The sequence below is a fragment of the Polyodon spathula genome, chromosome 25, assembly GCF_017654505.1.
Source record: "Polyodon spathula isolate WHYD16114869_AA chromosome 25, ASM1765450v1, whole genome shotgun sequence".
NCBI classification, from domain to species: domain Eukaryota; kingdom Metazoa; phylum Chordata; class Actinopteri; order Acipenseriformes; family Polyodontidae; genus Polyodon; species Polyodon spathula.
This window is the reverse complement of record NC_054558.1, coordinates 2,836,389-2,848,869: the sequence shown is the minus strand read 5'-3', so window position 1 is coordinate 2,848,869 and position 12,481 is coordinate 2,836,389. Positions and strand designations below refer to the sequence as shown.

The 12,481-nt window shown below is 46.4% G+C and overlaps 1 protein-coding gene across 1 annotated transcript; it reads left to right on the top strand.

The window, feature by feature from the left end:
* Window positions 1-1,365: 1,365 nt before the first annotated feature.
* Window positions 1,366-11,975, top strand: LOC121299538 (guanine nucleotide-binding protein G(t) subunit alpha-2). Its single transcript, XM_041227320.1, has 9 exons — window positions 1,366-1,699; window positions 5,984-6,026; window positions 6,631-6,772; window positions 7,180-7,337; window positions 7,429-7,557; window positions 7,894-8,023; window positions 9,090-9,243; window positions 9,463-9,667; window positions 11,039-11,975. Exons 1-8 carry the CDS (start codon window positions 1,582-1,584, stop codon window positions 9,651-9,653), a joined length of 1,065 nt encoding a protein of 354 aa, XP_041083254.1. The 5' UTR covers window positions 1,366-1,581; the 3' UTR covers window positions 9,654-9,667; window positions 11,039-11,975.
* Window positions 11,976-12,481: the final 506 nt, after the last annotated feature.

Genomic DNA, 12,481 nt, shown 5'->3' with positions numbered 1-12,481 from the left:
GACCCTGCCCACTTCCATACTTTACCTCGAAGCCACAGAACTAGGAACCAATCAAAACGATTCATCACTCGGCCTAAAGTGAATAGAAATGTTTCCTCAGAAGGCACGCTGGACCGACTCCTGCTGCCCACTTCCTGTTTCAATACAGTGCAGCCTTTATACCATCTGCTGGCTGAGCCACGTCCTTCCCAGCTTTACCTGAGACCTCACTGGTAATCCCATCAGCGGCTCAAGAGACTCACAGCAAGCCTGTGCATGTGGGCATCGCGCCAGCCCATCCGACTGTCCCTAATGAGATTGAGCTGGGAGGGGGTGCAGAAGCAGCCCTGATCAGCTAGCTGTGTTCCACTTGGAAGCGGTTAGGGATTTTGTGCTTCTGTTACCTGTCACAATGAATTAGCCCAGCCTTCCACTGCAAGTGACTTGATGTTAAATCTTCCTTGCAGGGGTCACCGTGCAGGCTGATCTCAAAGGGGCAGTGTTCCTCTCACAGCAGACCACGCAACACCGTTGCAAGTTAATGGCTGGCCCCCTGGCGGACCTGGAAATGCGCTTTTAATTGTAATACACTACGTCGCTCTAATGCAGCTTCGGGTCAACCTTCAATACAGCTGCAGTCTTTGACATCGCATTGCGAGACTACGATTCTTGAGAAGTCTGTCTCAAAATACCACTGCCTGACAAGCAACCCCTCTGCAGAATGTCCATTCCATCCCCAAGCCAGTGTACTTGAACTGAAACCGTTATACTGTTGCAAATCCTTTCTCGAGGAGGGGGACAGCGTGCTCCCAGGCCCCAATGCCGAGCTCTTTGATTGAATGGCTTGCGATAATAGCTTATTAGGTAAAAGCTATCCGGATATATAGAGGCGCTATTTAGGTGCCGGGGTGTTTTCTGAACCCCAACACTTGCGACTGTACCCTCAAACTATTCACAAGTCGCCGAGGCGAATCGTGTTCATGCTTTTTGATTACAGATCAGTGCATGAAGTCCATTTCTGCTTCTGCTCACTCTACCTAATACCAGGTATTGTGTGAACTCCCGGTTCCTCTCGCCACAGCATAAAGAACAGTGTCAGATTACACGGTGTGATCAGAGCAGCGAGCAAACACCTACTGCTGTGCAAACTGCACCTTCCCGAGCCCACGCCTTTGCGCACAGGCACGGCTGCTTTCTCTAATCCTGGCCTGTCCTTCGAGGACTAATTGGATTTCCTTGGTTCATATGGGAAGATCAAAACCTCCCCAATCCGCAACTAAGAAATTGGGTTAACGGGAGGGAATTAGGGTGGAGAGGAGAGGAGCCTAGACAGAGGGAAATACGTTCCTGATGCTCCAGTCTTTGAGAAGCAGCCTTCGTGTTTAGACCTCTTCGGTCCTCCAGAGCCCAGCCACCCCCAATCTCACCTCAGCGCTCCCAATCCAACTGCTGACACCCTGCTGCGACCTGCCTTGTGTTAAATTCTCCATCTTCTTCTCATTATTTCTATTATCATTTTCCCTCTGCTAGGGGGTCCCGAAAGCCTTCAACATTTCCTACCTATCGGATCTTGAGTTGGAGGAGGAAGCCGACGAGCTTGACATGGGAAGCGGGGCGAGCGCCGAAGACAAGGAGCTGGCCAAGCGCTCCAAGGATCTGGAGAAGAGGCTCAAGGAGGACGCTGACAAAGAAGCCAAGACTGTGAAGCTGCTGCTGCTGGGTAAGCAAGCACCGGGAGGGGTGGGCACGCTCCCTCAGCATTACAGGGGAGGCGGCCAGTGGCTCTCAGGCTGTCCTTTACAACTGATAACGCTGGAATTCAGCAGTCGGGAGGGGAGGGGTGGATTAATGGTGCAAATGATACTCCACCAGGCTGTCCATGAGCCTTGTCTTTCTGTCAGTGTGGGTGGTTTCTCAGCATTATCGCAATTCCATGAATTGAAAGGTGAGTTTTCACAGTGCCAGCATTGCAGCTTGTCAGGTCGCGCCACTGAGACACGACGGCTCTTTAGCAGTTCCGCAGCTTGTGAAGTTGCTTTCGCAGATCTCTTTGTGTTATTTGGTGTACAGCAGGCTTGCCCCGTTTCAGATCTCAGAGATATCAGTTTGATCTTGGCTCAGATAAATCAACAGATAGCCGCTAAGTGCATTAAAGCCTTTATAAGCGATCTCAGCGCAGCTGGCATGAGGCGGCTTTTCAGCCTACAGTGGCTCTGCACAAACCGACTGGCACGGCTCTGATCTATCAAGCAGGGGGCAGGTGCAAACACAGCCATACAAACCACGGGTTCTCTTAACCGTTTCAGAAATACAGCGAACTAAATTCGGAAAGCAAGTGCAAATGAAAAGCGCGCGGTTCCAGAGAGGACCGAAACGCTACACGACGCGTCTTTGCTGCAGGATTTCATATTTATCCAGGCTAGTTTTAAACCGCTGAAAGGATTTCACCTCTCTCACTGTCCTGCATTGTCATTTGAAACTGTGAAATGCCAGATGAAACGTTTTCATGGTTTAATGTTGTCTGCTGGTAGCTTGCCAGTACTGTAAGGAAATCCCGATTTTTAAAGCACATTTGCTTCATGTTGCAGTGCAGAATGATTCTTAACCTGCTATGCATTGGTAAATGGCACTTCAGCTTTATCCATTGCTCTGACTGCATCTGCAAAAGATTTTTAATTGTTCGTAATGCCAACTCAGGAGTTATGTACAGAACTTTTTAAAGGGCTGACTCATCAATCGAATTCAATTCAACAAACATACATACAAAACTGTGCTGAACCTAACTATTGAACAACACACAAGCTAGAATCTTCCATGGCTCAACACTAATGAGCATTCATTAAATTAACGAGCTCAGATTGTGACATCTGAAAAAAAAGGTGACATTTTAAATTCTGTGACATTTTAATCCCACTGTCCCGGCAGGATGAATCCATTCAGCCACAAGGGCTGGGTTTGATATTTCCAGTGCGCCTGGTTCTGAGTGTGCTTGCTTTTATCTCTGTTATGTTGAACACAAGCAAAGACTTTTCACATCCTTCTAAACCCAGATTACAGAACTGCATCCAAGATTAAACTGGTTTCTTGAGTGGCTTTATCTGTTCGAGATTACAAAACAGGCGTGGCTGCTATTTGTGTGTATTTTTAAATAGGAAGATCGCTCAGGGTTGCCAAAACCCGTTTGATGCGTCGCTGACAGTTTCATAAAAGATGTTCAAGCAGGCTCTTGCTTATGGCTCATAGTCCCTAACAGGCTCTGTGTGTGCGTGAGGCTGTCCCGAAAAAGCCCTGCTAGGATTTGCCAGGCGTTATCCTCTCCTCCTGTCAGTTCTGTTCGCTGTAATCGCCTTTCTTCCGACTCAATCAGTTGGGATTATCGACTGCGGCTCGGCTCCTGAGGACAGTGGCAGTGTGCTAAAACGAACCGAGCCCTCGCTATCTGGACCCAAGCGGATCGAACCCGTTCAATACAGAACTGCAGGGCAATCTCGCCCTGGCTGAGTGGCGGAGACTCAGGGGTTCTGAAGAGGAATGAAAAAAAAAAAAGCACGTGTGGTACAAGGAGTAAATATCGGGTCAATATTTACGAGTGCCCAGTCCTCCCCAGATGATCTGCAGTGGCAATGCTGTCGCGCTGCACTGAGACACGATGGCTAGCCGCGGCAGGTGCCACATTTCCCACAGTCTTTGTGCACACTGAGTAAAGCCAGTCAATAATCGGACTAAAAGTGCACACGCTGTTGGACTGTTAGCCCTCTGCGTCCTTACAGTATAGTCTTGTGTATATTATTATTGTTATGTCATCATGAAATCATAGATTCATACACTCTAAATAAAAAAAAATGCTGTTTTATCAAAACCCTACAGCTATTCAGAGCTCCATATATGTGGTGCGCCTTTAGTTTGAGAAATAACAGGAATTCGAGACTTGCAATGCATTTTCCAATTTACCGCAGTGCACGCTGTTTCCGCTAGGGGTCGCCTCTTCTAGTTCTGTTTGTGCATCTTCCCTGCTTTAGAAAAATACCTTACAGGCAAGTTTGTCTGGGTAAAACCCTAATATATTTCTTACAAATACCCCCCTTAGGTGACTGCAGGCATCATTTCCACACAGACCCTGTCTCCACGGTGTGATCAGCCCAATGCAATCTACCATGTAGGCTCTAACAAGCACTGTAATGTAAACTAATGAACGACAAACAGTACGCAAGAAATAGAATAAAACAGGGCAATCCAGCCTCACTTCATTGCTCTTAACAGTCATATCACCCCAGTATATCTGTGGGCTCAGCGAGTCACGTGACCTTTGAATCACCTGCCAATGCCACAGCATGCTGTGTTTGCTATCAATGCAGTAAGATGCATGCATCGTTTCATTTGCAGGTAAACAGAATTATAAATCTACAAGCGCAGGGCTTTTTTTTTTTTTGCTGTTTATCTAAAATAAACGTTGGAGGGCTCTTGTGATTCCAGATGAAAGACGAGGATAAAGATTCGTTTTTGGCTCTTCTGAAAGTCTGTTTTTGTGAGATACTGCCTGTGAAATAGCCTGCTGTCTAAACCCTCGCTGACCTCAGCCCCCCCTTGCTGGGGACCGGTTAGGTAAGATCACATTTGTGCTACCAAGCTAGTGAATCCTGGAGGGAGGCAGGATAAGGTGAATTCCTTCCAGATGATTTCCTCCCTGAGGAGCAGTGAGCCCCGAGGCCAACGCAGCTCTCCCTGCGAGTGCCTGGCCAAGATGAACAACTCGACACAGCTGGGCTTCGAATCAGCAAGCCCCTGATCACATGACTCACCCTGTCAGTGAACTTACTGGATAACCCTGGCTGGGAAGAAGGGTTTGTAAACAGAGGTTTTGTGATGGCATTGCAAAAATAATCCATGAGCGGCCGAGTTGTTTATGGATGTGACTTTTAGAAAGCCATTATTATTATTATTATTATTATTATTATTATTTTAATTAAACGTGTTTTGCTTGGAATGTGTTCATCCGGAGGATATTGTTTTGTTTCCACGGTGATTCCGCAGGTTCACAGCATGTATGAAATGACAAGTTCAGTGAAACACACATCTGCTTTCATTTGAGGACCTGGAAATGTGCAAGGAGGACAATAGTATGGAAGCAGTCTTTTTTCTCAAGCTATCCTCCCCAAGAGAATAGGGTGCAATTAACAGCAGGTTAAAGGAATCAGGCTGTGCACTGCATGCTGTTCTTTTACATGAGCTCTAAGAGGCTTGTAATGCTGTCTAACTCTGAGCACAGTCCTGCAGGATTTTGCTATTGAATGACATCACAATGCCTTGACATCATTGCGTGACGTCACCGCACCATGCTGATGCAAGTAGTGGAAGGAAGCATCATCCTGATACTGCAGCGACATCATAGCCTAGAACCCTGTCTTTACACCTTGCAGCAGAAAATAAAACTAACAAGGACCGTTGATAAAGATAAGTGAAGGTCTCAGGCACTGGATGCAGCGTTGGCATTTCTACTGTTTTCTGCAGAATCACTTTTTATTTAATTCAACAGACCTTGAAAACCCTTCTGTAAATGAATGAAGGCTCTGCGATGGAGTGCGTTGTTTAGGGTATATCCTCCTGTAAGAGGTGCCTGGATGCTGGAGATTCAGAGTTAATGATCTGTCGGCTGTAAGCCTCTTCAGAAGCAGGGGTGGCGATTGAGGTGTGGATTATTAAGGACTCTCAGCTGATTAGCCAGTCAGCATTAGCAGATTTAGCACAGGGGATGAAGAGGTTTACAGTGCATATAACCCAAAGTGTATCGGACAATGGAATCCATTCAAAGGGAAAGGGAATTGGCAATTGATTTTAAAAAGGAATTGAAATTGAAAACCAGGATTTGACTCCCAACTATGATTGCATGATTGATATATATATATGTAAGGCTCCCCCTTTATAACTCTGCAGGCAGCAGCTATAGTTAAGAGACTGTGATGTTTGCGTTCCTCTTGTAACTCGCCCGACTCTCACTCTGTTTCAGGGGCTGGTGAGTCGGGGAAAAGCACTATTGTCAAGCAGATGAAGTAAGTGAAAAAAAAAGAAAAAGTCTAGGTGGCATTTTAGCTGATGAATGTCCAGAACAGCCTGCTTACATGTTATTTATTTCCCCAAATTGTTCAATCAGAATAAACCTGTGCAGAAGAGTACACACAGGGGTCGTGATTGTGTACTTCGTTGCAATGACAACGATGCACCACTAGATGTCAGCTGATTCAAAGCCTGCCAGCAGAGTGCTTGAAGGGACTGTGTTGCTGAAAGGGTTGGGCACTAAACTTCCTCAGTGATGCTCAGTGTATCGCCACCCCTGCCAGCTCTGCTAGTGAAGGGGCTCCTTCAGACTGACGGGCATCCAGCTCTTCAGAGTTAAAGGAACTCGGAGAGACGGCAAATGTGATGCAACACTTCTGATGAGAACCACAACAAGATTGTGGGATGAGAAAAGGGCCATTGAGGCTTGTCCCAGCTTAGCAAACCACTCTCCCCTCTGAGGGGTTAATTTACTGTTCATGTGATGGCATGGAAGTGGCTGGAAATGACTTAGTTACTGCAGGGCGTGGCGGAGCAGTTCAGTGCACACTCTGAGTGGCGTCTTGTTGGTTTCTTTGCTCGGCTTTGCTCCTCCCACAGAATTATCCATCAAGACGGCTTCTCGAAAGAAGAGTGTCTGATGTTCAAGACGATCATCTACGGAAACATCCTGCAGTCCATCCTGGCTATCGTCCGGGCCATGCAGACCCTGGGAATCAACTACGGGGACCCCTCTAAAGCGGTCAGTCTCCACGGCAACGAGGCCTAGTCAGGAGGAAAGTGAAACAAAGTGACGTCCCATTTTGAGACGCAAGCGAGCGAATGGTTCTTTAACGTGGTTGAAGCGTCTCAGAGTCTTCTTTTAATATTTAAAGGGTTGGTTTGCGTTGAGTAAACTTCCGTTTCCCTGGGCACAAAAAAAAATTAATCGTTCATTCATGCAAAAAATGTATTTCAAGACGATGTATAGTAGCGAAATCTGGAAGCCCAGCCTATAGGCTCTGTTTAAAGACTGCTACAGGGAACCTGACATTCCTAACTAATGTGGACCAAATTGATTTGGCTGGCTAATGGAATTGTGAAATGGCTCAAACATTGGCACTCTCTCTCTTTCTCCCTCTCTCCCCTCTCTCTGTCTCTCTCCCTCAGGATGACGGGCGCACGTTGAATAACCTGGCAGACTCCATTGAGGAGGGCACCATGCCCCCAGAGCTGGTGAAAGTCATTCTGAGTCTGTGGGGAGACATGGGGATCCAGGCGTGTTTCGAAAGGGCTGCAGAATACCAGCTCAATGACTCTGCCGCTTAGTAAGTACTTCCCAGTGGAAATACCACCAAGCATTTATATACTTTGGCTCAACAATAGCCGCTACTAATACCCCCTCCCCCCTCCCTCCAGCTACCTCAACCAGTTAGACAGAATCACAAAACCAGACTACCTCCCCAATGAGCAGGACGTCCTGCGATCAAGAGTCAAGACCACGGGTATCATCGAAGAGCAGTTCTCCTACAAGGATGTGCACTTCAGGTGAGGAAAGCATGGTCGCTAGCACCAGCACAGACTGTTACAGATCAGCATTAACACAGGGCTCGGTTCAACTGCCGTGGAGCTGGGGAGATGTGCTTTAACAAAATACAAATTCAAGCCTTCTCCTAGCTAAGAGTAGATTGCTCATCATAGTGACAGTCAGGCTTCATGAAGGAAGATTCCTGTGCGGCTGCAGCGGTGAGAGATGTAAACAAACTGGACTGCCAAGCAGGTTAGGCTTCTTGTGTCTTCAGAAGTCATGGCTGGGTAGCATACAGAGGTAACAGCGCCGGGTTGCCGGGCAGATCAGTCTCACCGTTTGCAGTTCTCTTGTAGAATGTTTGACGTGGGAGGGCAGAGGTCAGAGCGCAAGAAATGGATCCACTGTTTCGAAGGGGTGACCTGCATCATCTTCTGTGGAGCTCTCAGCGCCTACGACATGGTCTTGGTAGAGGATGATGAAGTGGTAGGTACGCAAGCGCCACCTGCAGTTAGGAGGGCGTTACTGCACCCTCGAAGCTGCTTCACTCCAGAGAGGGACGTTGTTACTCTCTTAACAGTTTTATTTCCCTGCCTGTTGATTTGTTCCAGGCAGGCGGCAGTGTGTCGCTAATGCAAAAGCCATGTACAGACCCAGTGCTTAACCATAGTGCTAGCCATGCCGCCAGCAAGACCACGCTATCAATTAGTGGAGTGAAACACACTAGGGTTTGGTTAGGGATGGAAATACAACTCCTATTGCATAGCAGTTATACCCATTCCAGGTTTTACTACGAGCTTGTTTAGTGTATATGTAACTAGCTCAGGCATGTCTTAGCAAACTCATGGTAAAGCCAGGAATGGATCAAATTGTTTTGCAATGGGAGTCTTATTCTAATCTGTGGGGTTTTTGGTATGATATCACTTAATTACTGGCTAACCTTTTTTTCAGGTTCATCCTTGTGTTTCTGCTCATTAGAAATAACTGCCAGTACCCAATTCCACATCCCGGTCCGCTGTACCTAATTCACAGGCTGGTTAGTTCAAAGACACGTTTCAAAGAAACGTCTTGCACTTGACCATCGTGATCACGTGACGTTGCAAGACAAGCCTCTGGCACCACAGACAGGCGTCGTGTTAACAGCTGCTGAAGTGCACTGTGTTATTGTTACGCACGCCTGAAAGGTCACTTCTGATCTTGCAAGCAGGAATGATCAAATGTTGCTTGAATATGATTCCTGCTGCATGCTGGGATATAGACAGCTTGAGACTCCAGAGAACTCCCACCCCTTTAAGAAAAGCTGTAGAGCCTTTGACAGATGAAGGCCACCAGGTGGCAGCATAATCAGCATTGTGTTAGCTTTAAAGTTGCTGTGTTGGTTGCAATACCTCCATTTAAAACTGCACTAAAGGGATCGCCCCCAAAAGATGATTGCATGCAAACGGAATGGCAAACATCCACCTGCAGGGAGTCAGTGTTTAATCCCATGCCGGGGCTGCGCCTCTCGCCGCTCGTCTTCACTCTGACCCCCCTGCCTTTGTCTCTCCTCCAGAACCGCATGCACGAGAGTCTGCATCTGTTCAACAGCATCTGCAACCACAAGTTCTTCGCAGCCACCTCCATCGTGCTCTTCCTCAACAAGAAGGATCTGTTCGAGGACAAGATCAAGAAAACCCATCTCAGCATCTGCTTCCCCGACTACGACGGTAACTCCTCCTTCTTCCACGGCAGATGGGACGTTCCTCAAACGCTTTACTGGTCTAAGGGACAGCTGCCTCCACATGGCCCAGGCACACTAGCAGTGTATCTGACAGTGTAGACTAGAACAGGTGTGGGTCTATCAGAGCCACCTATAACCGTGCTTGTCACTTTGCCTTGAGGTTTTTGTTTATAGGATATCTCTCCCTGTGGTTTTCCCACCCAAGGTCCCAACACATATGACGACGCCAGTACCTACATCAAGAACCAGTTCCTGGACCTGAACCTGCGGAAAGGCATCAAGGAAATCTACTCCCACCTGACCTGTGCCACGGACACGGAGAACGTCAACATCGTGTTCAACGCCGTGACAGACATCATCATCAAAGAAAACCTCAAGGATTGTGGTCTCTTCTAGACACCACGTGTAAGGTCAGTACCTTAGCCAGTGCTGAGGCAGTGGAATATTCCACTGTTATCTTTGGCCACCGAGTTGATATTCCTCCCCTTCTTTGCTAACAATCCCTGTTGGTGTAAATAACCTACTTGTTTTACAAATGAGGAGCATGCTTCTTTGCAAATTTGTAACACCCTTTTCATGTAGCTTTAACACAACATGCACACAGTAAGAGGACGCCAATTTACATGTGCAGTGCTTTCTGTTAAAAGAAAGGAGAATTTTGACATACCGGCTGTACTACCATGTAAATATCCCTGGGATCTGAAGCAACGCTGTAAGTGCTGTGTTTTCAGTCCTATAGACAAATGCATGTTATGCAGGTGGATGGTAATTAAACGTTGCTCATGCCTCCCAGTAGAAACCCCCCTCCCGTCCTCCCCTCGACTGCTCTGCATTAACTATGTGGATATATTTTCCCCCTTTAAACAGACATGTATAGAATTGTGGATTTTGTAAATAAAAATTCATTTTTAAAAAAACATGACACACAATAAAGGAAATGATGTATTTGGTCTTACTTCTTTAAAAGATTGGTGTTTCCTTCACTATCTGAATACTCCATGACCAACCCGTTTTAAAAACGCCATTGTCAATGAAGTGAACGGCAGTCAGGTGGCTTCGACGTGTGTCAGGCGCGCATTCTTTAAAGTTAGTGGACAGGGCCTTGGTCGAATCCAGTTTGCAGTTGAACTGTCAAACGAATCCCTCCGGCAACATGCAGCTATGAAAGTAATCAATTCCCCCTGCAGCAGAGCGCAAACCTGTCTTTGATTAGACCTGCGTGCTTCTGCAGCGTGTTTCCAGCGCCGGGCTCAAACGGCCGCATGCAGAGGGTCATGAGGTGTATCTGCTTCATCCCAGACTCGTGTGTGCGAGTGTGCTGTGCTTTTTAAACACTGTGGACCTGCTCCATCATTTAGCTTTCAGCCATGGCTCTAGCATTCCAGGTAACATGGTTCAAACCCGTCTCCCAGCTCTTGTGTGTAGCGTTCTCAGGACCCCCTGCAGCTGACAGTACCCTGGGTACTGCTGAGGTACCTATAAGAGGTGCCCTACTTTCAGACATCTGTCAAAGCCAAGGTCCAGTCTGCGAGGGTGGGAACACTTCCCCCTGTTAATTATACTGTTCTAACCAGCCTTATTTTAGTATCTGTTATTTAGAGATTTGAGGAAACTCTCCCACTCAAAAGTAGGTTTGCTGCATTGAACTAGCATTACATTCCTCATCTGCGTGTGTAGATCTTACCTGTACGTATAATTATAAAATGACACGTGCAACTCAAAAATCAAGCCCTTTTTTTTGGGCCGTAAATACAATCTTCATTGTTTTTTCCCCTCCCCAGAGCTGTCCTGTACCTGACTGATTGACCTTCCTTACCAACAGCTGAACTGTCTGTCTGGGACAACAAACATTTTGGGGCATCCTGGTAATGCACCAGCTACTGCAGTAACAGATTGGACGACTGCAAACCCTCCCTTCCTCCATTTAGGGACCACGCCCTAAGGAAACAACAAACTGTGGTCAATGAATAAAATAATTGAAAAGTGAAACTAAAATGCATAAACAAAATCATGTAGCTTTTTAACGCAACATGCACACAGTAAGAGGACGCTAAATTACACGTGCAGTGCTTTCCGTTAAAAGAAAGGAGAATTTTGACATACCGGCGGTACTACCATGTAAATATCCCTGGGATTTGAAGCAACGCTGTAAGTGCTGTGCTTTCAGTCCTATAGACCATCTACAAATGCATGTTATGCAGGTGGATGGTAATTAAACGTTGCTCATGCCTCCCAGTAGAAACCCCCCTCCCGTCCTCCCCTCGACTGCTCTGCAGCATGTTAACGGCACTGGGCTGAGATTCCTGAAGCGCACTGGCTACTGGTACAAGCTTCAATTAAAATGTTTCTTTGATTTAAGCCAGGGTACTTCAAAGTTTAATATTTGAAAAGAAATAAAGAAAAGAAAGGATACATTTTCCCCCTTTAAACAGACAGGATTTTGTAAATAAAAATAGTGTGAAACTGTATTTTTAAAAAAACACAAGAGTTAGATAAAGCTTTTTTTTTTAGTCAGCTCAGTGTACGTCTGTAGCTTCTGTTTTCTGGCTTTGGCGTAATCAAATTACAATGACACACAATAAAGGAAATGCATGATATACACTATTTGGTCTTACTTCTTTAAAAGAACATTTGTTATTTTGTAAGGAGTGTTTTGTAATAAAGTTAGATAAAACCACGTCTTCTGTGTCGATGTCTTTCGTGTTTGAAAGACTGCTCGTCAAGCAATGGCAGCATTGTATTACTAATGTTGAATACAGGATCTCTTGTGGTCTTGGTTGCCCAGTGGAGCAAACGCTGAGATAGCGAGTCAATTCCTGGTGAACAGCTGCTTGTGCAATGAGGGCTAAGCAAGCAGTGGCGCCACGGCCTTTCCTGCACCCGCAGTCTAAAAACCACTCACAAGACTGACAGCCGAGATAAAAAAAAAAACACCTTAGAACAGGCACTGCTGGGGTTAACGGAATTCTAGTGAACATCTGATTCTGCAAAGCAGCAAAGATGTACCAAGCAGCTGTCGAAACACACTTCAGAACTACACTACGTAGAAATGAGGGTGTGCTCTTAAATGAAGGCATTATTTAATGCAGCCCTTTCTGATGAAGTAATGGGACACTCCCTGGTGAATGATTGTTCATTGTGCACAGGGTGCAGTTACCCTGCTCAGGGGGGGAAACCAGTACTGCCCCCTGAAGTCAGGTACCACCCCACACTCGCAACAGAAA

Excerpts from the sequence above, each read along its gene's own strand:
- LOC121299538 (XM_041227320.1), top strand. The coding sequence starts at position 1,582 with ATGGGAAGCGGGGCGAGCGCCGAAGACAAGGAGCTGGCCAAGCGCTCC. Across the intron at positions 6,027-6,630 it reads ACTATTGTCAAGCAGATGAA|AATTATCCATCAAGACGGCT; the intron begins GTAAGTGAAAAA and ends CTCCTCCCACAG. Across the intron at positions 7,558-7,893 it reads TACAAGGATGTGCACTTCAG|AATGTTTGACGTGGGAGGGC; the intron begins GTGAGGAAAGCA and ends GTTCTCTTGTAG.